Source organism: Hesperophylax consimilis, chromosome 19, assembly GCF_061612785.1.
Source record: "Hesperophylax consimilis isolate HC1 chromosome 19, BYU_Hcon_1.0, whole genome shotgun sequence".
Taxonomy (NCBI): Eukaryota; Metazoa; Arthropoda; class Insecta; order Trichoptera; family Limnephilidae; genus Hesperophylax; species Hesperophylax consimilis.
In genome coordinates, this window is record NC_142854.1 from 2,810,830 (window position 1) to 2,837,141 (window position 26,312).

At 35.3% G+C, this 26,312-nt stretch overlaps 1 protein-coding gene across 3 annotated transcripts in view; it reads right to left on the minus strand.

Moving 5' to 3' along the window:
- The window catches only part of LOC149414654 (nose resistant to fluoxetine protein 6-like), a 49,011-nt gene extending 29,666 nt beyond the window's left edge, over nucleotides 1-19,345 (minus strand). The window contains exons 1-3 of one of the 3 annotated variants that reach the window (XM_089643195.1): nucleotides 19,300-19,345; nucleotides 18,282-18,520; nucleotides 2,598-2,833 (exon numbers count right to left, since the gene is read on the minus strand). In XM_089643195.1, coding sequence (XP_089499321.1) covers nucleotides 2,598-2,833; nucleotides 18,282-18,483 — 438 coding nt within the window. In that variant the 5' untranslated portion in view covers nucleotides 18,484-18,520; nucleotides 19,300-19,345. Of the gene's footprint in view, nucleotides 1-2,597; nucleotides 2,834-18,281; nucleotides 18,521-19,192 lie in introns of all 3 variants that reach the window. The other 2 variants (XM_089643194.1, XM_089643196.1) reach the window with 2 other exon arrangements.
- Nucleotides 19,346-26,312: the final 6,967 nt, after the last annotated feature.

A 26,312-nucleotide genomic window follows, 5' to 3' on the forward strand; every position in this document is an offset into this window, starting at 1 on the left:
TTGAAACTGACCACTTTTTGGTGGTGTCGAGAGTAAACCTCTTTCGCGGTTGGCGCTCTAAAGTGAAAACGGTACTAACTCCAACAAGAATCAAAATAGAAAAACTACAAAACGATAATGAGAGAAGTAAGTATGTGAATTGTGCAGAGATGAGATTGAATGAGAAGAAAATGGATGGTCTAAGCATAGACGAAACATGGAACCACATAAAAGTGAGTCTTTGTGAATCTGCTAGAGAGGTTTGTGGATTGAGTACGCAAGGTAGGAAGAAAGGTGATGCATGGTGGGATGATGAGATTAAAGCACTGGTCTCAGAGAAGAAGAGAGCATGGTTATGTCTGATTGCGGCTGGCAGTGCTTCCAGCGAAGAGAAGGATCAAGCGAAATAAGTATATAAGGAATGTAAGAAAAAAGTAAGAGTTGGAGTGAAAGAACGAAAGAAACGCCTGGAAGAGGAAGAAGGAATGAAAATGACAAACCATTTCCAAGAAAACATTAAGTTGTTTTGGAAGGAAGTCAAAAAGTCCCGGTGTGGCCCTGAAACCGGAAGCATGAAAGTGATAAAATCGAAAGATGGAAAAATTTTGACGAATGAGGAAAAAATAAAAGAGAGATGGATGGAGTATTTCGAGGAAGTCTTTGAAAGCGAAGTGAGTGACAGTGATTCTAGCGGCGAATCAGATATGAATCATGATGGACTGAATGTTACCGAAATTAGCATGGATGAGATAGAAAGATCAATTAAGTGTACGAAAAATGGTAAGGCTGTCGGTTTCGACAATATTGCTGCTGAATATTTTAAAGGAGGTAGCCGTATAATTCTCACATGGTTGTGCAATCTTTTTAACCAATGTTTAAAGGAAGGTTACACGCCTTTAGATTGGAGAAGGGCAGTGATCATGCCATTATACAAAGGTAAAGGGTCACGTATGGAATGTGGGAATCATAGGGCTATTAGCCTGCTAAGTTCAGTTGGCAAGCTGTATGGTAGAATTTTGATTGAAAGGGTAAGAAAGGAAACAAAGGATAAAATATGGGATGTGCAAGGTGCTTTTATGAGTGGAAGGGGGTGCATGGACCAGATCTTCTCATTGCGTATGCTCACCGAGAAGTTTCTGGAAAAAAAACAGAAACTTTTCTGTGCCTTTGTAGATCTACAAAAAGCATACGACTGAGTCGACAGGAAAAAGCTATGGAAGGTGTTGTCCAAGTATGGAGTGAATACGAATCTGACTCAGGCCATTGTGTCTCTATATGAGGGAAGCGTTGCATGTGTTAGGGTGAACGGTGGTTTTACGGGGTGGTTTGATATCACAAAAGGTGTTAAACAAGGCTGCGTAATGTCACCGTGGTTATTCAATCTATATATGGATAATTGTATGCAAGAATTGAAAGAGGTGGGATTGGGCGCGAATTTGAGTAATCTGAAAGTATGTTGCCTGTTGTATGCTGATGATACGGTGCTGATTGCTAATAGTATGGATGATCTGCAGTTTCTCGTGTCTAGGATGAACGAAGTATGCGTGAAGAATGAGTTAATGATGAATGTAAGTAAGTCTAAAATAATGGTGTTTGAAAGAGAAAGTACGAAAACAGTGTGCAATATAGCTGTGAATGAGGAATACTTGGAGCAGGTGGATGAATTTGTGTATTTAGGAAGCATGTTTACGAGAGATGGGAAGGCTGACAGAGATATTGAAAGAAGAGTAAAAGCAGGTAACTCCATTAATGGAGGACTGAACGCAGTTGGCGCTAACAAAAAATTGTCCAAAGAAGCGAAGTTAGCAGTCCACAATAGAGTGCTGGTACCTACCCTGATGTATGGAAGTGAGGCATGGAACTGGCAAAGAAAGGATGAAAGTAGATTGAATGCTGTTGAAATGAGATCCCTGAGGCGTATGTGTGGTAAAACCATGTATGATCGTGTGAGGAATGTAGATATCCGCAAAGAGTGCAAGGCTAATGTAAGCGTAATGAGTAAGATCAAGAAAGGGACGCTTAGATGGTTTGGGCATGTAGAGCGAATGAGCGAAGAAAGGAGTGTAAGGAGAATATACGATGCAAATGTGAATGGTAGCAGAAGTCGGGGACGCCCGAGGAAGACATGGCACGACCAAGTGAATCAGATACTTGAGTCGGGCCATGTCAAGAGTCAGAACAATAGAAGAGTATGTATGAGACGATTTATGAATGTGAATGAGGCAAGGAGAGTGTGCCAAGACCGAGTTGTTTGGCGGTCCGCCCTCTCTGCCTACCCCTGCGGGGAAACGGCGTGATGGTTAGTTAGTTAGTTAGTTAGCGCTCTACGTTTGTCGATGTACGACTGATGTTTATTTAAAGCATTCTCGAACCTTCATTGTTCAAAAATATGGTTACATGATTTGCATCCAGCTCGTAGAAATGATACCCAGATATTAGGGCAAGTCTATTCATTTGAATGTCTATGGTGAACACCTATTTTAGCTTATCTGGATTTTAAAAGGTTTTTTATTTTTATTTTAGTAATAATTTCCTCAAACATCCAAGGAATCTACCGTTTCCAAGTTTGAAAAGATCGCGGTTGTAGGGAGGGACTTGCAAAGGAAATGATTGAATACCTCATGATCCCAATGCACAAACGCCTGGACAGTGGAGTTGTGCGTAAAGTAAGCACCGTAGTAGTGGACCGGGAAGGGCGGGAGACTCTGCGGGGTCTCCACGGTGAAGGGGCCGCTGGTCCTGCTGACCGGGACTCGCTTGCTGGAGGTGGAGGCCAGGCACTGCTGGCGGGACCCCAGCCAGTAGGTGTTGCCCCAGTAGAGGCCGGTGCCCGGGACCCCCGACGCGTCCAACACTAGAATAACAAATGTTTTATCAACAAACTTTACTCTGAGTTTTGTACAGTCCTTTGTCACTTATCACTCTGTCGTGACTGGCAGCTTATTCCGGGGTTTGACCATTATACATATGGCATCTATGTAGGTAGTCAACACGGCAGCGGAAAACAATTGCCAAGTGATGTTCGTGTATGAAAGAGATAGCATGATTATACGCTTTCGTATTGTATCTTTTTACCCAAGTAACTTCTACAGTAAGTGCGATAGTAAACAGTGTAAATAGTGTACCCGTCCTGATATTTCTCCAAGGTATCTCATTAAATCTCTACCAGAAGTACCACGCTAAAGTATTACAAACTTGAACCAGTTTAACACAAATCATTGCTTTGTGTCGTCATTATCAGGTTATCTTAGGTTTTGTTGGGACATTTTAAAGGCAGAGGGCTCGACAACCATGGACCAAAAAAACCCTGGACGAAAAAAGCAATTCGAGAACAATTTGAAGATATATGGAAAATACCAAAACCTACTCAATTTTATTTAATGACGTATCCCTGTTTCATCAAATACCCCAAAAAATCATAAGCCGTTAAAACTGCATTAACCCTTAATTTGATGTTGTTCACTGTGGTGAACATTCTGAAAAAAAAAATGTACCCGATATTCGTACTTTTAAGTGGGATTTTTTTAATAACGTTAATATATCCTTTAAGAAAGTTTGTTAGTACAAAATCTTATTAGTAACTCTTAACTCTTTTAACAATCATTCCGAAAGCAAAATCTTGGCTCGTTGTAGGTCATCTGTTCTTAGCAAAGTATTTATTTATTTGTTTTCTTTAAAATTATTTTTCGTTTCACATATTGGTTTTGATCTGCTAATTAAGGTTTGTAAAATAATTTAAAATATCTTTATGTGATTTTCTGACACTGTGAACATTGTCAAATCCCTATTAAAAAAACGTCCTACTCGATATGTTCACTGTGGTCAACGTTGCCAAATGGGATACATTGTGAAGCTAAGTTTATTCTTGATTTATTTTTTGCCAATTGGATATTATCAAATAAGTACGGGCCGCAAAAATATTTTCCCTTGTACCAAGAGCGCATGCGCAGTCGGAAACTGGGAATATTTCCGATGCTGATAATGAAAATAATTTGCATGGACCTCTCTCTTCTTCTACTTCACCTTATCTTGACTATTTTACAGAATGTATTCAACTATTCAGCAGTTTCGACACTGATGGTGCTCCAGATGATCAAACTTAATATTATCAAATTCAAGACGAGCCAAAGACGTTCCACTGACTACAATTTTATAGGAAATGTTCACAACGTCATAAATTAATTATGATACGATTCCTAAACTGTCATCTTTACCATCTCTTGCATCCTTATTTTCTCAGGTTAAGTACCAGTATAAATTATACCATCAGCAAGGAAAACTAGGTTCGGGAAGTACATTGCTTCGGCTACCAAAAGACCAAAGAAATTGACAAGTTTGAGCTGAATTACAAATGGAAGAAGGATGAATTTTTCACAGAGAACTACTACTACAGTAGAAAATTCCATTGATTTGCCTGGTGGTGATTTTTTGGTTTGTATTTTTCTCCTTACATCGGACAAACAATTTTTTCTCCCTTTAACGCATTGGAAAACCATTTCAAATGAATGAACACGAGTTTCTTGATTTTCTAGCCATCCATATAAAGAACGGATATAATGCCGTTAAAGTCTTCGAAAAATTTTACTATATGTCAAAAATAATTTAGATGATTCTGCTGATAGGACGTAAGATGGTAAGACATATGATGGTAAGACTTATGATGGTAAGACGTATGTTGGTAAGACGTATGATGGTAAGACGTATGATGGTAAGACGTATGATGGTAAGACCAATGTAGGAAAAACCAGAATGAACCGCCTTCAGCGCGAAAACGAAAATGAATTCAGCATTGACCAAATGATGATCCCGTATAAATAAAAAAAGCAGACTTAGGAAACAGTATATTATGGTGAATAAGTCGAAAAAAATCAATTATCGCGAAAAATCGTTGTTTATTCTTTTAATATAAATAAAAGATGATAAATTTGAATTTTTATAATTATTAGTAATAAATATACATAGATACGTATTGTTAACAATTTTTTTTAAATATTTTTACCTAGTTAGCCTAACCTCCTTCACTTGGCATTGTTCACAGTAGTGAACATTTGAACATAGATGCTGTATAGCAAACCTTTGTCAAAGTTCACTGTGGTAAATATTGTTTCTCTGAAAATGCCATATTAACAGTCAAATCATGAATATTTAATTTTTGACATCCTTGCCAAATTGAGAGTAAAATAAAATAATTCACGGGGAACCCTAAACATTGACAATTAGCAATCTGGCTAACTTAGCAAAGCCCCGGCAAGTCTGACGTCCTGGGTTCAATTCCTAGACGATCTCCAGAGCGATTTTTGGCATATTATGGCAAGTTTGCGGTCGTTTGTCATTTATCATGCGCCAAATTTATAGAACCTTTTTAGGTTTTTACATGGGATAAACGGAGAAATATGGGTGAATTCAGTGGCTTTAAACCACAGTTAGCAGTTTTATATGTTTCCATATGAATGTTTTGAGGAATGGTATTAATTAAATAATATGGTAAATGTATACGTACAAATAGCCTGGCCTGCGATTCTGGAGTTAAACGATCAATCGTTTTCGTATGCGCCGTCTTCGAGTGAAAAACTACTAGTCGCCGCGACTAACTTTTTCGAATGTTTCAATTTTACGTATTCTTGAGCGTCGAACGGTCGAAGTTGGTAGAAGAGATGATTATATTGGCACCCCTGTGAATATTGTCTATGTTCCTGATGTTTTTGGGATTTCTATGGTGTGACTGTCAAACAGACAACAGTTATTCGTTATTCAAAACAGAAATGGCTGCGGGACATATTACAAATTTCCAAAAGCAACTCTTAATTAAGCTTGTAAGCTCCGATAAAGACTTAGTAAGTGGGAAATTTTCACCCACTTTTACATTTGCGGAATCCGCGCGGTAAAACAAAAATTGACAGCTAGACTAGATTTTGACAGCCAATTCCATAGAAACGCCAACAACCTACCACTCGCTGCCCTGTTTCTACTGGTTGCACCCAGTAGATGTTGTGTGGAATGACTTTTGACGTTTGGCGTCAAAGTATGTACCTTCGACCAATTTCGGGAATAGCAACGACGACCAACGTACGTACTTTCGACGGCGATTACGAGCGCCCTCGATTCAGGAATAGAGCCCCTGGGCCGCAACTGTATGGCGAAAAAAAAATTGACTTATTTCAATAAGCGCTACCGATAAAAAGTTGTCTTAGGTCTTTATTGTTAATAAAAAATAAAAAATAAAGTCATTGAATGTTATCATTTTTAGGTTCCATTTTACGATCGAAAATTGATTAAAATACATTTTTTGTGAATTATTCCCAAGTGATAAGGTAATGAAAGAGTTATAGTTACAATTTTCACAATAATTTATTTAGTATTAAATGCTGTTTCAACATTAAGAATTTAACTCATAAATATTACAGATATCGTATATGTAATGTGTGAATGAAAGAGTATGTGTGCAAGCGAGATGGAATGCTTGCATAGTTAATAAATACGTATGAAAGGTAGTTCTCGTCCTCTTTTGCCTGTGACAATTCCCCGATTAAATACCACAAGATACCAACCAAAGTGTTCTCACTTCATACCCACATCGGCATACATTCAAAGTCACCACATTGGCGCAGCCGGTATTGGAAGTAAATATCAAGATCAAGGAGAAGCAAAATTGAAGACGTCAGATTGTAAGATCCAAGACGCAGAAATCGGGAGAGAAAAAATCCGGAAGAAAGTACAACATCCAACATAATTATCGTACATTCTGGAGAATATTGTTGCAGAAATACGCAATAATCACAAACGTACAATCCGTGTAGGAGTTCTAGAAGAGAAGAGAAATCAAGGCAAGGGTTTGATTTCTGACGCCGCAACCAGTTCAAGAAAGCGGGAATCAAGGCAAGGGCTTGGTTTCTGCCAGTTCGAGAAAGCCGGAAATCAAGGCAAGGGCTTGGTTTTAGTCGCTGCAGCCAGTGGAGCTTGGACAAAAGGGCTAAGGATCCGCAAGCTGCAGGGAGACGGACGCGTGAGATCAGCGGTCGGACGGGGCTAGCTGGACAAGCGAAATCTGTTGCTGTCGCTGTACTGTCGCTGTGAGGCTTCGGTGTGGCGTGCTCGTCGGGCGTATCCTGAGATAAGTTCATTAATAAAATTTGTTTCAGCTTTTCTCCCATGGAGGGTTTGTGTAAAAGCCTGGGGACGTTCTGCAATAGGACGGGAGATTGGTCTCTGTTCAGAGAGAGATTGAACCAGGCACTCATTTTATATGATGAAAAAATATTGTCACCGGAACGCAAAAGAGCGTTGGTGTTAAATAACCTAACAAAAGAAACTTTTTCTTTGTTAACTGATCTATGTTTTCCTAAGAAAGTTTCCGAAACTACTTTCGAGGAGCTAAGTAAATTGTTAACCTCACATTGCAAACCTATTCATAATGTGTACGAATCTCGTGAGATATTTTATAGACAAGCAGTCTGCTTGTGAAACAGTTAAGGCTGGCCGCATACATACGTTTTCCGTATTCGATTTACGAATTCGTTTTCCGTATTCGGAATTCCGTGAGACTAGCGCAAACGTTCGTTTTTCTTCATTCGGAATGTATAAACGTCAGAACCAGTGTTGCCAACAAGGGCGATATATCGCCATTTAGGCTACTCAGAGCGAGAATCGGCGCCGAAAAAATCTAAAAGGCGACTGGTCGCCAATTAAGCTACTTCAAAAACATCAATTTTAAACATGTCCCGAAATTCTCTAGCCACCCCCCCCCCCCCATGAAATTTATTTTTCTGGGGACAAATTTTATATTTTCTTGAAATTCTCTAGCCACCCTCCCCATGAATTTTTTTTATTTTCTGGGGACAAATTTTATTTTTTTGAAATTCTCTAGCCACCCCCCCCCACGAAATTTTTTTATTTTCACGTAAAATTATCAATTTTAAACATGTCCCACCTAACAGCAAATTCGGCTACTTTACGCTACCTTATGTATGAGAAACGGCGATATTAGGTCAAGATCCGTTGGCAACACTGAATTACGAACGGAAATTTCCGTACGTTTGCGTCGGCACAAACAAACTGTATGCAATAGCTGCGTTCCACATGACGTCATTAGGTTTTTTCCATTCGTTTTCTCCGAACGCGCCGGCTCGCATTCGGAACGTGCGTAAGGAATTTGTTCCGTTCGGAACTAAAACGAACGTGTGCGGCAGTTAATGTATTTTCTACTGATTCCGTGCATTCGGATGTCCGAATACGGAAAACGAATTCGGAAATCGAATACGAAAAACGTATGTATGCGGCCAGCCTAAAGAATTCGCCGCAAAGTTAAACGATTAGAATCTTGTCTGAAAGATATTTTTGTTTTGGATTATTTAACGAGAAAATGAAACATAAATTATTTATGGAGGCTTTAAATAAACCTTTTTCAGAGTGTGTAAATTTGGCATCTACTTGGGAGCACTTATTAGCGATAGATAATTCAAATTCTAATCAAAACATTGTGCAAAAATTTAATACGCGTAAAAATAGATGTGAAAATCGATCACGTGATAGAAACTCGCTTACTAAATCTCCTTTTAAAAATAACAGTAATAAAGAATGTTTTATTTGTAATAAAACTAACCATTTTCAGAAAGATTGTTGGTATAAAAAGTTACAATGTAACTTTTGTAAAAAGTTGGCTCACTTCAGTAAAAATTGTAAAAATAAAAATATGACGAATCATAAAGAGCGCGTGAATACAATATACGCGGTAAATGAATTCTCTGATAGCGAGCCTATATACGTGAATTTATTTATAGACAACATTACGTTACGTTTTGTGGTCGACACAGGTGCTAGTGTAAATGCAATTTCTTACGAAACTTATATGGAAAACTTTGCTCATAAGGTATTAGTGAATTACGAAAAAAAATTACTAAGCTATGATAATAATATTTTAAATGTTGTAGGTAAAATGTCGGTTAAGGTCGCGTTTAATTATAAATGTGTTGACACGGAATTCATCGCAATCAAAAACGGTAGTACAAGCATCGTAGGTAGAATTTTTTTGAAATGTTTTGGTGTTAAATTAAGTGGAATAAATCTAGTGAATAATGAGGAAGTTGATCATAATATTCCAAGTGTTTTAAAGTTAAAATTTCCTAAAGTTTTTTCTGATAAGCCGGGACGTTTCAAAAACTACGAGGCAAATATTGAGGTTAGATCAGACTTCAGGCCAAAGTTTATTAACCCCAGACCGATTCCATATAGTTTACGTGATAAAGTCGAATGTGAATGATTAAAAATGTTAAAGGAGGGTATTATTGAAAAAGTGGAAATTAGTGATATAGCTAGTCCGATTGTTATTGTTAAGAAAAAGGACGGTTCAATAAGAATATGTACTGATTTTAAAAATACGTTAAATCCAATGTTAGCACCTTTGAAATATCCTTTACCCAGAATTGAAGATTTAATCTCATCGTTAAATGGGGCGAAATATTTTGCAAAGATTGATTTGCGTAATGCTTTTACACAGATTTCGTTGAACGAAAAGTCGAGAAAACTGTGTGTAATTTCAACTCATATTGGTTTGTTTGCATATAAGGTGTTACCTTTCGGACTAACAACAAGTCCGGCTATTTTTATGCAGATAATAGCATCTATTATGGGTTGTTTTAAAAATGTTCGTGTATTTCTAGACGATATATTGTTATTCGGTAACTCGAAAGAGGAATTAAATTCTGTTTGCGAAACGGTACTAAAAAAATTAAATCATTGTGGTTTGACCGTTAATGAACGTAAATGTTATTTTTATGAAACGGAAATTGAATATTTAGGCTTTAGAATTTCTCAGGAAGGAATTATGCCGTTGGATGACAAAATCAAGGCGATTAAGCATTTAGCCGTGCCGAGAAATGTCTCGGAACTACGAAGTCTATTAAGGGCAATATCATACTATAGAATGTTCATACGGAATATCTCAGATATTTTGTCACCTCTCTACAGTTTGTTAAAGAAAGGAACCGAATTCATATGGTCGGAGGAATGTAATATTGCTTTTAATTTAGTGAAAGAACATTTAATGTCAGATAACATTTTAGTACATTTTAATCCCAATTTACCTATCAAACTTATTACTGACGCCAGCAATATAGGTATTTCAGCTATGCTGTGTCATGTATATGAGAACGGGATAGAACGCCCTATTGCTTTTGCTAGTAGGACACTATCGGATACGGAGCGAAAGTATTCGATATTAGACAAAGAAGCGTGTGCCATCATATTTGGTTTAAAGAGATAAAATTGTCGGTTCATAATGCGTGTTTGTTTTATAATAACAAGCTAGTGATTCCAGTGGAATTGAAGGAATCAGTTTTGAAATTTATTCATCAGTCGCATTTAGGTATAGTAAAATCGAAATGTTTGGCGAGAAATTATTTTTTCTGGTTAGGTATGAATGCGGATATAGAGGTAGTAGTCAGGCAATGTATGCGCTGTGCGGAATGTTTACCTACACCTACTAAAGTACAGTTAGCAAGTTGGCCGGTAAATAATTTAATATTTAAACGCGTACATATAGATTTTCTAGGTCCTTTTGGAAATCTAAATTTTTTAATAGTGGTCGATGCTACTACAAAATGGATTGATTGTGTAATTGTACCGAAAGTTGATTCAGATTGTACAATTAAGGCGCTGAAAAAAATGTTCTCTATTTTTGGTATTCCAGAGAAGATTGTAAGTGATAATGGGACAGCTTTTACGTCAGCTACGTTTCAAAAATTTTGCCGTGATTTGAATATCGAGTCCGTGACTTCAGCAGTCCAGCATCCGGCATCGAACGGTTTAGCGGAAAATGCCGTTAAAACAGTTAAAAAAAATTTGAAAAAGATATTAGTAAATAATAAATTTCCTAATGATTTGGAAGATAGATTACTTACATTTTTAGTGGATATTAAGAACACGCCTTCGATATGTACTGGCATTGAACCAAGTGTATTAATGTTAGGAAGAAAAATCAGATCAGTTTATAATACAATTGTTCCAATAATGGATAATGACAAGCTTATTGATTTTAAAAAGATAGATAACAAGGTTAAAAATAAAATGCTAATTAGTCAAAAGAATCAAAAAAATATTACCGAGGTAAAAAGTTTAAAAAATTCTTTGAAATAGGGTCTAAAGTTTTGACTAAGGATTTTAGAAATAATAATAGTAAATGGATTCTTGGAACAGTGATTAAAAGAATGGGGAGTAGAATCTACATGATAAAGATAAAATCAACGGGTCAAATTTGGAAAATACATCATGATCAATTAACTGAAAGAAAAGTTGGGGGAGAAAAAACTGGGGGGAGAGTGATTCTGATAATGTGTTGGACTTTGGTCCACTCTCAGATGTGGACATAGCCGATTTTAATCCCCATGTTTTTTCCAGATCTCGCTCTCCATGGGAGGAGAGGCTGCGACCAAGGGGACCACGCCCACGCTACCCGAAGTGAAGAAAATGAATTACATATATATAAATATATAGTTTTTTGAATTGTATAAAATAGGTGATTAAATATATATATATATGTAATTGTTGTTTAAGTGTGGGGGTGTAATGTGTGAATGAAAGAGTATGTGTGCAAGCGAGATGGAATGCTTGCATAGTTAATAAATACGTATGAAAGGTAGTTCTCGTCCTCTTTTGCCTGTGACAATTCCCCGATTAAATACCACAAGATACCAACCAAAGTGTTCTCACTTCATACCCACATCGGCATACATCCAGAGACATCACAGTATAGAAATAAACGTAATCAATTATTCCGGTATGAAATTACGCTTAGTTTCAATTTTTTCTGGAGATTATGGTGGTAGTAATAAGGCCTTCCCTGTTCTTTTTGCCACACACTTTCGAAGATGCTTCAGTTACCACCTTCACACGGCGTTCTACCGATTGTGTGTGACAGGGGAATCTCTCAAATTTTATGAAAATTGAACTGATTTCTGAAGTTAGGTTAAGATCCTCCAGGTCTTGTTTTGTTACACCTTCTAAAATGGGAGGATATGTGATCGGCGTATCTTGCCAAGATATCATATCAAACTAGCATTGTGTATTAAAATTCAATGTTGCTACTTTAAATGTTCGGAGCTCTGTCCGGGAAAACTCTCTGGCTTTCAACAAACGTCTTATCCCAAGTTCTTTGATGATAGGCGATTCATCGGTTATCATTGATAAGAGTAAATTTTCCGGATGAGTGTAGTAAGCATTTCGCTGTATTGCGGGATGATAAATGATGGCTTTTAATTCGTCCGGAAGATAGTGCGATTAGTTTATCATATTATAAATATGCCTCGCACCATCTTTGCACGACCCTTGTAGTTTTATATCAAACCACATGGGAACATATACCCTCATGATAAATGTGGTTAATATGACCAGATTTTCTGATGGCGTTGCGCATCCAATATACAGTCGTAGGATACGACTCGCTGTAGTAAGCCATCGTGCATGTGACATCACTCCTGGGTTTCTTCTGGCAATATCAGGATGACAACGTCCGCTGGAAACTGTTTTGAAAATATCGAGCAAGTATTTTTGATCGGTGCTTAAATCAGCATGCAGGACATCGGTCGAGTACTCCACATCAATATTTAAAAAAAGATTGAACCGGCAAATTATGACAATTATGAAGAGCCGAACCTACGGGGCCGGAAAAAGCACGAGGTCCAGTAGTTGCGCCATTCAACTAAATAATCAAATGGCGTAGAAGCAGCTCGTTGCAATGAAAAATACAGATCAGCCACTGTACTGGAAGTGTCTCTTCATCGTTCGAATCACACCACCAGTTGTTCCCGTGTTAACATTTGTACCGTAACATGTGTCGCGTCAAATTTATAGTCAACACATGCGACCCAAAACCTAAACATACCATGGACGTCAATGTAGCAGCAGTATCGGGGATGACTCCTGCAGGAATTGAACTTGCTGAACTGTCCGAGCTTTTCACGGCCGTTAACATACACCCGATGTCCCAAAAAAATTTCAACAAGAAAAATGTGTTAGTGTCAAGGGAGTGGGAGAAATGCGCGTTAGTCGCCATGACTGTAAATTTGACGCGACACATGTCACACTCCAACAGTTTTTTTGACGTTAGGCCAACTCTTTGCTCAGATTGACGATAAGGTTTCCAGATCCGCATTTCGCTCGAAGCATGTTTAGGGTAATAAGTTTATAGTTTAGGGTTCGTTCATCGTATTTATGGGAACATTTCGGAACCACCAATCCTTCATTTTGAGTGAATCTTGTTTTTGTGATTAAATTATATTTGACAATTTAAACAAATAATATTTAGAGAAGTTAAAAATAAAATTGAAAGTTCACTGAAAGCTTAAACTATTAAAAGTAGTAATTTCATAAAAATGTAAATAAATAAAGCTCCTTTCACATTTTAGAATATAATTTTATGTTGCATACCTACATGTTTTATTACTCTTTATAATTATTGAATTGTTTAAATGAATAAATAAATAATTACAAAAAGGTCTTCTGATTTGTAAGTCCTTATGAGACACTAAGTGTCTTTCTATCTATCTTTATAATATAATAAATTTGATGAGCATAAAAACGTAAGCGTGTATATAATTTATATAAATGTACAAAAGTAGATATGACATGTGTATAAATATTATATTACGCATATTATACAAGATGTTGGGGGTAAATTGCATAAACTTCGGGAGGTGATTCTACTTGATAGTACAAGTAAAAGAGAAAAAAAACTTTTTTGGAATTTCAACGTAAGACAGTTTTCGGGTAAAACAGTTTATTTTTTTGTAAAGAAAAAATTTCTTCTACGGAAAATAAATTTTTGTGGAAAAAATTTGGAAATTCGAAAAATTTCCATTTCTTTTTTACCTATACTAGCATTTAGAATAACCTCCTGAAGTTTGAGAACTTTACCCCCGGACACCCTGTAAAGATAACCATATAAGAAAAACCTTATTGATTTATAAATATTAATTGATTTTATAAAAGTTATAAATTAACTTTTTTTAAATAATTTTATGTAGTATTTTAGTAAAGTAAAGTAATTTTTTATACCTATACAAATTACTTTATTGTAAAATTTAAAAAAAAAATTAATTAATTAAATCCGCAATAAACCCATATTTTGAGAACCATCTTCATTTCAACTTTCGTTCTAATTTGCTCGGTGCTAACTAAAAATGGGTTTGTTTTTCTAAAATGGCAATAGATGTCGGTAATTTAATTCCGTCATTTAAATTATTAAATCCCCAAAATTATTCCTAATACGAATTCAGACAGTGACTCATCTGTCGGATTCTTTTAAAACTAAATATTGTTTTTTGTGGGTGTTACCCAAATCTAAATTCTTTACACGGAAGGCTGGCTCTTAAGCACCTTAAAAGTACCAATAATATGGCACGTGGTTAACTGCCTAGTATTAATTTTGCTCATTTTTACACTGTTACCAAAAAAATACGCGTGACCTCTCCCTTCGAAAGCATTTAGTCGACTAAGGCCTACTCAGGCCTAGGGCAAATACAGAACGGCGAGTAAAGCGCGCAGCCCGTGCGACGGCGAGGCTAGGAACTGCGGGCGGGAACTTTTTTGTATCGTATTACTACAAAAATAATAGATTCTAGTTCTATACAGTAAAGTTACATACTTTATTAAAGAAGATTTCATAAATGCACATGGTTAAACTGATCCAGAATACTTTATAATGAGACTGAAAAAAACTAATTTTTAGCATATTTTCTCCAACTTTAAAGGCAAAGTGGAGCCTTAAGATATTATTTTGATGTTTTAGATACAAAGACAACTTTTTATAAGTAGCGCCAAATGGAATTCTAAAGAAAAAAAATCGGCCCACACTAGCGTACAACCAATTGCTCGAGAGTCGCTAATATTGTCTTCAATGACGTAATACAACTGTTTATATTACTTGCAATTTAGAGAATTTATTTATTTATTTATTGTAAGAAACAAACAGCAATATTATACAGTATGAGTTATACAAGAGGTTAAATACGAGGTAAGCCAAAATAGTTTCTTATGCTAATGTTGGTTAATGTGATATAATACAAAATTGTAACTAGTTATAACCATTAACTGAAAATAAAATAAAATAAAAAGAAATAAAAAAATATCATATAAATATATTAGAAGGAAGAAGGAATAGGAAATTGCAAGAGGCAGAGGAAGATGGGATGGGGACAAGAGATGCTCATGTTGTACATTTTCTATAAATGTGCATTAATTTAATTAACATTAGTGGTCGTACGCTTGACTTCGTTTCGGTATTTCACAAGAGTATTATTAAGAATATCGATATTGTTAAATTGCGTGTTATATTGCGCGCATATACGGGGGATTGGAGAATTTTTTCTAAGGTTGGTTCTGCACGCGGGCAAATGAAAAAAATGGTTTTGTCTGGTTGGCCTTGTAGGTATGTGAATTCTTAAATAATTTACGAGTTCAGGAGAGTCCAGGCCGTTATTCAGAATTTTGTATAAAAATATTTGATCAGATATTAATCTAAATGTTTGAAGTGGAGTAAAGTGGTGAAATTTTAAGGATTCGGTGTTATTTGCAAAGAGTAATTTGAATTTATAATTTATGTGTTTAAAAAATTTGTTTTGCACACTTTTGAATCTGTCAATATGGCATTGGTAGAACGGTGCCCAAATTAGTGTGCAGTATTCTAAGTGGGGGCGGATATACGTGGTGTAAAGGGAATACATAGTTTTAATATTGCGAAAAGGTTTAGATATGCGAATTATAAATCCCAACATTTTATTGGCTTTGTTGATTACTTCGTTAATGTGTTTGATAAAATTTAGTTTTACATCCAGTACTACCCCGAGGTCACGGATTGATTTTATTTCATTGATATGTGTATCATGAAAGTTATAATTAAAAGAAATTTAATTTTTTTTGCGCGTAAAAGATGATTTGTTGCACTTAGAAATGTTTATGATAATGTGTAAGCGTTGCTGTATTACAAGTAGGTATGTATTTTTGGTTTCTGAACTGTGAACATTGAACCATGACGTGGGTACTGCTGGAGATATAAAAACTCATATGTACTAATTGGCAATGGTACCTATGTCCACGCACCTTGCTCCTAAAGTTCTAGGCAGTCGCCAACCAACAAAAAAATTGCAGTCAAAAGGAATACTTACACTCGTCTAGGTCATGTGCCGCACGCTTACAGACAGATGAAATGCTAAGCGATCGAGTTAAAATAGGACTTCGCCACACTCAGTCAACTACCCGCAAAAATTTTAATCATTTGTAGGAATTGCTGTATTCAAAATTTGGCAAATATACATTTTTTATCTAGTGTAAATCTATTCCAAAACTACCATAATAATTTTCTATTTCCTACGTACTAATATTTGGACTTCACAACATTGAGACATAACCCAGGAAAAACTGCAAGACTTTTTGCTTCCTTAAAATTAAACATTTTGAAATCTTAATAAAATATTGTTTTGTGTTCGGAAGCCTAAAATCGTTGCAGCTTCTCGTATAATAGCCACGGACTGTACTATTAAGGCGAAATAAGACTCTAAGAAAAAAAATATCAGTTATGGGCGTGAACGCGCTTTAAGTGGGCGAAGCCAAAGACCGATAGATTTAGTATCAAGTTTCACTTGTGCGCCGCAACGAACCAAATATATTTCGGGGTGGAGAGGAATGAAGTAAGTTGGAACGGCGTGCGCTGGTCAACCCAGTTCGAAGTCAGAGCAGCGATGAAATCCCAATTAAGTAGTCCCAATTTTTTTATATGCTTTATAAAATGATCCCATGATGTGTAATCTGAATTTCCGACCATGGCGCACCTGTGCTCGCGCCGCAATTTTAAAAAAACCGGCTGAAATCGCGCCAAAATCTAGTTTTTCCAAAATATCTCATTCCCAATGCAAATTTTGGCTAAATTAGATAAACAATAAAAGTAGAACATAAAATTACCTACAACTTTTTGAAAACAATTTTCTTCAATCTCTAATAGGTACCGAGGTAGAGAGTCGTAAAGGTGCGTATATTTTTGAAAAAAACAAGTTTTTTGCGCGACTAGGTTTGGTTTTTTGTAAATATCTCGTTTCCAGTACCATTTTGTGTAAAAATTATTAATACTAATTTTGTAGAAAATAAAATTTCATAAAATAAATAGGTATATAATTTATGTGTTTTAACTCTAATACGTATCCAAGCTCTAATCCACCAAAACCAGGCCTAAAATTGAAACAGAGGAAAAGTGTTTTAAATTTCATTCCTTAATTTTATTTTTCTTCAACAATTATTGTTGTGAGAACTTATACGTTGATAACAATCGTCATGCCTGTGTCGGACCTAGCTATAAATATAGTAGATGGCCTATTTCAGCATATCGGTCGCCATACATTCCCAATGGGAAGACCACTAAAATAGGCCAAGCCACTACATTTATACCTTTACTCACTTGAGGAAGAAGTTAAATTATAAAAAAACAGAAAATTTCACTAATAGATTTCAAAGTAATCGTTTGATTAAATAAAAAAATACGTAAAAGAAATAACCAGAGCGACAGACCGGGTGACAGACTACCTTATAGGCCGGAACTTTGTCGGCGTCTGAAGCAATGACGTGCACACAAATATAGAACACACAATCCAGAGTTTTGAAGTAACTGGCGGTAGAGTTTGGTTTATCTGGCCAGAAATTGAATTTTCGCGAGTGTTATATTTTAATTAATTCTTATGAATACATTAATAAAATCTCTAATCTTTTTTGAGGGATTCGTCGGGAAGTTACTAATTCATCGTCTAGAAAAATAAAATCTGGTACTTGCCGCTTATCTTACAACATTTTACATTTAATAAAATGTACATATCGTTTTACATAATATATTTAATGGTAAGGTCCTGTTTTTATAGATCTTAAATATAAATAACTTGCATCCCTTCGAATCCCTCTAGAAACATTTAAGATTTTAGTAATAAGCTCATCAGAAATAATTAAAATGTGAGTGTCGGGGCAAATCCCCGTTATCAGGGTATTGTGTCACCTTAATACCAACACTAGGGTATTACAAAGTAAACATTGCCACGCAATTAGAATATTGAGTTGGCGTTGCATGGCTTTTATCCTGTTCTGTATTATTTCAATTATTTTAAGTTGTGTTTTATTGCTCAGAAAAATGACACTTGTGCAGTAATTCAGGTGGGATGCACAAACACGCCTCCCAAATTGAAATTTTTGATAAATACATTATGTGAAACTGTATTTTGCGACTGTGCAATAGTCATGTAACAAATGAATAGAAGCTTAAGTACATTTAAACTTACATTTAATTGCCCATCTCTGGTTGGCATCGATTCCCTTTTGTATCTGCGTCAGTTCCTTTGTGCACACACTGTGGCCCCCATTATTCACCGCAGTCTTGAGCATCCCATAGTAAACTGACTGCGTTTCGAGTTCAATGCCAGAACCCAGCTGCAGACACACTGCCATCAGGACACACACACACGACACCCAGTCCGAACTCATTGTGAACACTTAGTTTTAGTAATTAAAAAAATAACACCTGAACGTCATAAAATTGAAACACAAAGAAATTATTTAAAAATAGTTACCATAGTTAAAGTTGCGAAGTTTACCTCGCCTTGGTTTAATGCTAAGATTTGGCAAACAATTTTTTCCTTTCGCTGGTTTTCAAAATTACGGACGTTTTAGTTTATTTTTCACAGAATTTTAAATATTACAGTTGAAGACATCGTACATATTTTTAAGTACTCGTACAGAATATAATATAATCATTAATTATAGTATTGCTTTATTAGAAATTAAAAAATTGGCGTTTTGCGTCATTTTTGAAAGCTGACCCCAAACTTACATAAAATATTGCAGAAGTTACCTACTTCAGCCACATATACTTAAATATTCACCTATTAAAAATAGATTTTCCGTTCATCAGTGCATGCGTGAAGTGACGTGTGAAATAATCCCGAGTGATGCGTAAAATTATTCACGTTCAATGAACGTTCAATTTTTTTAATTGAAACTAATTGTGGGAACCATGCGATAAAAAATATATATTATATACATTTTGAAGTTTGTATTTCTTTTGTTTAAACTTTTGATACAAGTTCAGTAGCTGTGTTCATTAGAAATATAATTTTGTGACTTCTCCCTAATTTTTCGACAAACGATGTAAATATTTGTTTTTGAGAGGCAAATATTTTAAAAATACTTTCACCTTCAAAATTCTTCAATTATAATATCCCGTGATCTTTCACGGATCAGCGCCAGAATTAAATAAAACACACGAAACAGTAAATTCAAACTTTGAACATGAAACTACACCGAAATTATAATATCGGCAACATATTCGTGTATCATCTTCGTGTTCGTAGCGTAAATGAAACTGAGCGAAAATTGATTGAACTATCCTTAAATTGAAATCTACAGCAGGGGTGTTCAACGCGTTTTCATCTCGTGTCTTGTGTACCTGAGTCTGAAGAAAACCCGATAGAAATGGGTTGTGAGTTGTGGACATGTCATATTATGTAACATCATGTTTTCTAGTGATTACCGCACAAGTCTTATTTTCCCGGGCCATTGAGAATATGGAATATGGAATCCACAATCGCAGTATGTTGTGAGGCGGAAGGTAGTGGGGAGAGAAGAATGTGGGGAAGATGAAGGTTGGGAGGTACCTAGCTATTCAGATCTTGTGTTCGAGCACAGTGAAATCGATAACTTTACAATATCGGATCGATAGGCGTAACTACCGACGATTTTATTACGATTTCATTTCATATCAAATCATTGTACTCTGTACTGCTGTTTACGGCTAGAAGTCCAAATCTTTTTACTCTAAAATGCAAGGTTATGCGGAGCATCCACAGCATGTATGGGCGAACCGACCCTCAGATGATTCTATTGCAGGGTCAAGCCAGGTTTTAGTAAGTAGGTACATATTTGTCATGATGATAGCGTAGAGGTGCTTGTACGTCATCTAGCTTAGTTTGTAGTCCACGGATATTTTGGTAATGTATATACAGTACACCGATTGTTGACTATTTTGAATGATAAAATAATATATCTTGTGTTTATGTCTCTTCCTCTATTAGCTTATCGTTTTTTTAGTTCTGTCCGTAAATAATTAGGTGCTTTTGTTGTGCCAGGGTCGAGTCAGAGTAGGTAAATGCTTTTTTAAAGATAGATGTTTTTTCTTTGTATTGTTCTTGCTGTCTGGGAGTTGTCGAAATGATTTTTTATTGGAATTGGTTTATCGTTTTTATTTTTACCAAATCTCTACATTTTTATAATGTTTTTTTGCAGGTATGTCAAGTTTAGAAATTAGTTTTGTTGGTTCCAGAATTTTGTCTGTAACTATTCACCTTTCTACTTTCGGGCATATTGCACAAATTTGTGTTTTCGATTAGTAATTTCGTGGATTGCATCCCAAATATTATTAATGTTGTTTTGGCGGTTACCGCTGCCGACATGCTGCCAATTACGGCTAAAATTTTGCTATTTGGTCGTTGTTAAATTTATTACCAGGATAAGGAAGTACCTTGTTTATAGCGATGATAACCGATTGGAAATCCATTGCGAAAGTAAAAACATATATTTTTTTTAATAAGCAATTTAAGTCAAGTTTAATGGTTTAACTCCATTGTCACTAGTTCAAATAGGTAGTTTATATATTTGAAACTCAACTTGCCAATATTGCGTAAGTCATTTTTACGCGTTTTGCCTAGAATAATCGCTTTGTTTTAGAGATCCAAGTCCAAACGAAAAGTGCGTGCCTACTGAAGACATAGCCGACAGAAGTGTTTTTGTTGGAACGTCGGTGTGGCCATGTGTTCTAATTTGTCCTTAGGTACACCTGTTGAAATTATTGTTCAAACATTTTCAAAAGTAGTGATTCCTTATTGAACAGACAATCAATTATTTCACTGAACTGTGTGGGTCCTAGGAGTCGAATGATCTTGTGAACATTAGCGATATCAGCCATCGCACAGTGGCCAATTTTAATGATTTGGCGCGACATCGCTCTCGGCGTTCGACTATTTGGCACCATTGATGTTTTTTTAAGTATTAATAAGAAATACCACTTATTTTTTGTTAATTCTTATTAGTTGAAATGTTGAAAACAAATTTAATGCTTTTATAAAAAGGAGCGTGTAACTTGGGCGCTAAGTTTGTATTTTATGAAAATTAAGTACAATAATTTCTTAAAAATGCAATTTTGGAGTGGCTGGCTTAAGTTGGTGGTGATTTTTTTTCCGTGAACAAAAAAGACACAGCAATAATATCCTATTAAAATTAGCGTGAAGACTAGTGAAGATTTTTATTCCTACTCCATTAAAGGAAAAAAAATGGAAAAAAGCTAAACTTTGAACCAAGGCAACAGTTATAATTTATGAAAAAAAGTTTTTTTTTCAGTTACTTAAATAAAGCACGTATCTTAAAGAATATCTCAAGTGATTTTTAAAAGTACTTTTTTTGTAAAACAAGTACACAAACAACCTGATTTCGCACACCTTCTAACTCGCCTAGATTCAGCAGCATAGTTGCGCGCCCGAATATCAGTGTATCCCTGTTCTGCGACTAATTACATAATAATTGAGTTTCAAATGTTAATTTAAATTGACAGTGAATAATTGGGAATAACTTTAATTTTATTCTAACGGTACGAAGAACTAAATATTACATACAGTTGATCTTTCTTTGACATATCGGAGTCAAATATAGGATTTTGAAAAAAATTGACGAAAATTAAGTACAATCATTTCTTAAAAATGCAATTACTGGAGTGGCTGGCTAAAGTTGGTGGTGATTTTTTTTGTCCGTGTACAAAAAAGACACAGCAATAATATCCTATTAAAATTAGCGTGAAGACTTGTGAAGATTTTTATTCCTACTCCATTAAAGGCAAAACTTTGGTAAAAAAAATTGGAAAAAAAGGTAAACTTTGAACCAAGGCAACAGTTATAATTTATGAAAAAAATATATTTTTCAGTTATTTAAATAAAGCACGTATCTTAAAGAATATCTCAAGTGATTTTTAAAAGTACTTTTTTTGTAAAACAAGTACACAAACAACCTGATTTCGCACACCTTCTAACTCGCCTAGATTCAGCAGCATAGTTGCGCGCCCGAATATCAGTGTATCCCTGTTCTGCGACTAATTACATAATAATTGAGTTTCAAATGTTAATTTAAATTGACAGTGAATAATTGGGAATAACTTTAATTTTATTCTAACGGTACGAAGAACTAAATATTACATACAGTTGATCTTTCTTTGACATATCGGAGTCAAATATAGGATTTTGAAAAAAAATTGACGAAAATTAAGTACAATCATTTCTTAAAAATGCAATTACTGGAGTGGCTGGCTAAAGTTGGTGGTGATTTTTTTTGTCCGTGTACAAAAAAGACACAGCAATAATATCCTATTAAAATTAGCGTGAAGACTTGAGAAGATTTTTATTCCTACTCCATTAAAGGCAAAACTTTGGTAAAAAAAATTGGAAAAAAAGGTAAACTTTGAACCAAGGCAACAGTTATAATTTATGAAAAAAATATATTTTTCAGTTATTTAAATAAAGCACGTATCTTAAAGAATATCTCAAGTGATTTTTAAAAGTACTTTTTTTGTAAAACAAGTACACAAACAACCTGATTTCGCACACCTTCTAACTCGCCTAGATTCAGCAGCATAGTTGCGCGCCCGAATATCAGTGTATCCCTGTTCTGCGACTAATTACATAATAATTGAGTTTCAAATGTTAATTTAAATTGACAGTGAATAATTGGGAATAACTTTAATTTTATTCTAACGGTACGAAGAACTAAATATTACATACAGTTGATCTTTCTTTGACATATCGGAGTCAAATATAGGATTTTGAAAAAAATTGACGAAAATTAAGTACAATCATTTCTTAAAAATGCAATTACTGGAGTGGCTGGCTAAAGTTGGTGGTGATTTTTTTTGTCCGTGTACAAAAAAGACACAGCAATAATATCCTATTAAAATTAGCGTGAAGACTTGTGAAGATTTTTATTCCTACTCCATTAAAGGCAAAACTTTGGTAAAAAAAATTGGAAAAAAAGGTAAACTTTGAACCAAGGCAACAGTTATAATTTATGAAAAAAATATATTTTTCAGTTATTTAAATAAAGCACGTATCTTAAAGAATATCTCAAGTGATTTTTAAAAGTACTTTTTTTGTAAAACAAGTACACAAACAACCTGATTTCGCACACCTTCTAACTCGCCTAGATTCAGCAGCATAGTTGCGCGCCCGAATATCAGTGTATCCCTGTTCTGCGACTAATTACATAATAATTGAGTTTCAAATGTTAATTTAAATTGACAGTGAATAATTGGGAATAACTTTAATTTTATTCTAACGGTACGAAGAACTAAATATTACATACAGTTGATCTTTCTTTGACATATCGGAGTCAAATATAGGATTTTGAAAAAAATTGACGAAAATTAAGTACAATCATTTCTTAAAAATGCAATTACTGGAGTGGCTGGCTAAAGTTGGTGGTGATTTTTTTTGTCCGTGTACAAAAAAGACACAGCAATAATATCCTATTAAAATTAGCGTGAAGAGTTGTGAAGATTTTTATTCCTACTCCATTAAAGGCAAAACTTTGGTAAAAAAAATTGGAAAAAAAGGTAAACTTTGAACCAAGGCAACAGTTATAATTTATGAAAAAAAAAAAAAATTTTCAGTTATTTAAATAAAGCGCGTATCTTAAAGAATACGTCAAGTAATTTTTAAAAATAATTTTTTTTGCAACAAGTACACAAACAACCTGATTCCGCACGCCTTCAAACTCGCCTAGATACAGCAGCATAGTTGCGCGCCCGAACATCTCAGTTCTGTGCGTAATTACCGAGTAAGTAAGCTTCGGATTTTATTTTCAATGGTTTTTTTAATGTCAGTGATTAACTGAGAACACATTGGTAAAAAAAAATTCATTTCGGGAACATGCCGATTTGGGGTCAATGTCGCGCCAGCGCTCAAATTTAAGCCACTGTGCATCGGTGCAAACTTCAAGGCGTTATCAGTTCAGTGGGTAAACTCGTGCCGAGTCATTTTTTTTGTATTGGGTGATTTGTTTTTTGTGTTTATTGCATTTAAGTTGTGAGGACTATATAATAAGAATTATGTTACTAACGTTTTTTTAACGTTTCATTCTTGTCTCCCGTATTATTATTTCTTATATATGTACTCTGCTCGAAGTAGATTAGCGCAGTGGCGTGCATTGCTATTTGTTCAAGGGTAATTTGTTACTTAATGTGACGGGAGATCCGTATTTTAAATCAACGGGGACGTTAATCTCACACTGGGGGACGTCACCACAACTTGTATTGTAGAGCTAGTCGTTCAAATATGTATGTTCATACCTGAATTTGCCAGTGGGGAGAGCGAATGTATTGAACTCTTCTAATACGGTGAATGACAAATTCGACGTGTTATTTTTCGAAACCTAAAATAAGATTTGATGGTTTTTATCACTTCGTACACTGGCCCTGAGACAAACGGCGCGGCGCCAGTAAAAACATCAAGGGAGCTATATTAGGTGTTAGATATTATCAGCGCCTTGGCTCCTTGGCTGGTTGGGAAGTCGCGCCCGGAGCGGGCTGCTCCAATTGCGCTAGCCATTTTGTCAATGATACTTTTAAAACAAATTAGATAATTATCGCATTATGCTTCGTGTACATGAGAAAAAAGCGCCAGACAAACCACGAATTATGGGAAGGAACAAAACAACCGCAAATGTTTTGTTTTGTTTTGTTTTTTTTTTTTAATTGTAATATAAAGAAAATGACTTACACTGTACATATATATTTTACAAAATATTATAAGGTTAATCAGAGGTAGTAAGAGGAACTCTTGTGCCTGAAATCAGAGCCACGATTCTTACTTCTGACGAGTACCCGGCGTCGCTCTACTTTACTCTTCTTTCAATAAATATAATATCCATATATTACCTTCTGGAAGAAATTCTCTAAATGATAGTGAAAACCCTATCAAACTCCGTTGCATAGTTTAGAAGAACTAAGCGCACAAACAGACTAACGCAGATAGTGACTTTGTTTTATACTATTTAAAGATACCAATGTATTGTCACGATGTCGGAACACGTGTTCCTAAAAAACATTTTCGCATTTCGTCATTAAATATTATCAAGTAATATCGCAGGTAAATGAACACGAGTTATATTATATTATTACGAATTTATTAAAAGTTTATCAGGAAACGGCCTGTACTCCCGTTTTTAGTTCATTATGATCTGGAATGTTCCGAGATGTTCTGGAATGTTGAGTGATAATTCTTTTTTATAACTTTTTTAGGCAATATTTAAAAAAAAATGCGAATAAGAAAGTCCACATAAATACGACGTTTTCACATTATTTGAAAAAATTATCTTTACCGATGCAGTCAAAGTTAGCCATCTAGTCGAAGAAAAGTTGGCTCGAATAATAAAGTGGATGCAACAGATGAAAACGGAAACGGAATACACAAACAAATTTAACAGAAAGAAAACAGAAGAAATCCAAACGGTCGAGTTAAAACAATACTAAAACAGCGATGCTCAGTCAACTAGAAGTATTTAGATAATTTAATTATAGATACAACAAAGTTTTATACACACCAATAAGGACGGGTTGTTTCGCGGAATTTGTACAATTCATCAAATTTCAAAAATGATTTTCAAGTTCTGTGAAGGCTCTATTCAAGTTCTGTTATTATATCATTACTGGCCAGTTGTTTCACAAAACTGAAATGATGAAAAAACTTGAATAGAACCGTCACAGAATTTGAAAATCAATTTTTAAATTTGATGAATTGTTCAAAATCTGTGAAAGAACCCCTTCTAAGGAAGCGACATATTAAGAAAAACATTTGACAAAGGGTTTTCGGAGTTAAAAATTTCAAAAAGGTATTCCAAAAACTCGTTTAGACGAGTTTAGAGCTCCTTTTCACTGCACGCCATTGCATAGCAGGTTGAAATTATTCAAATTCGTCAAAATTGTCACTATGAAATTCGACAATAATAATAATCTGAGGTAAAACCCGATGTCAGGTAATTACGTGTGACGTCACAACTTATTGCTCCTAGGCATAAAAGAATCCGTTGTCAGTTGTGTTCAATTCAAATAATTAATAATCGTGTATTGTGTTCAATTCAAATAAATACTTGGGGTTCAGGTGAGGAGACACAATGAAAGAGGTTGTGAAAGGTCACAGTGTTTTAATTGAGTCAGGATTCAGCAGTTGAGAGATGACTTCGGGACGGAATGGCGATGGCACCGGGTACAGGAGGTGAAGTGG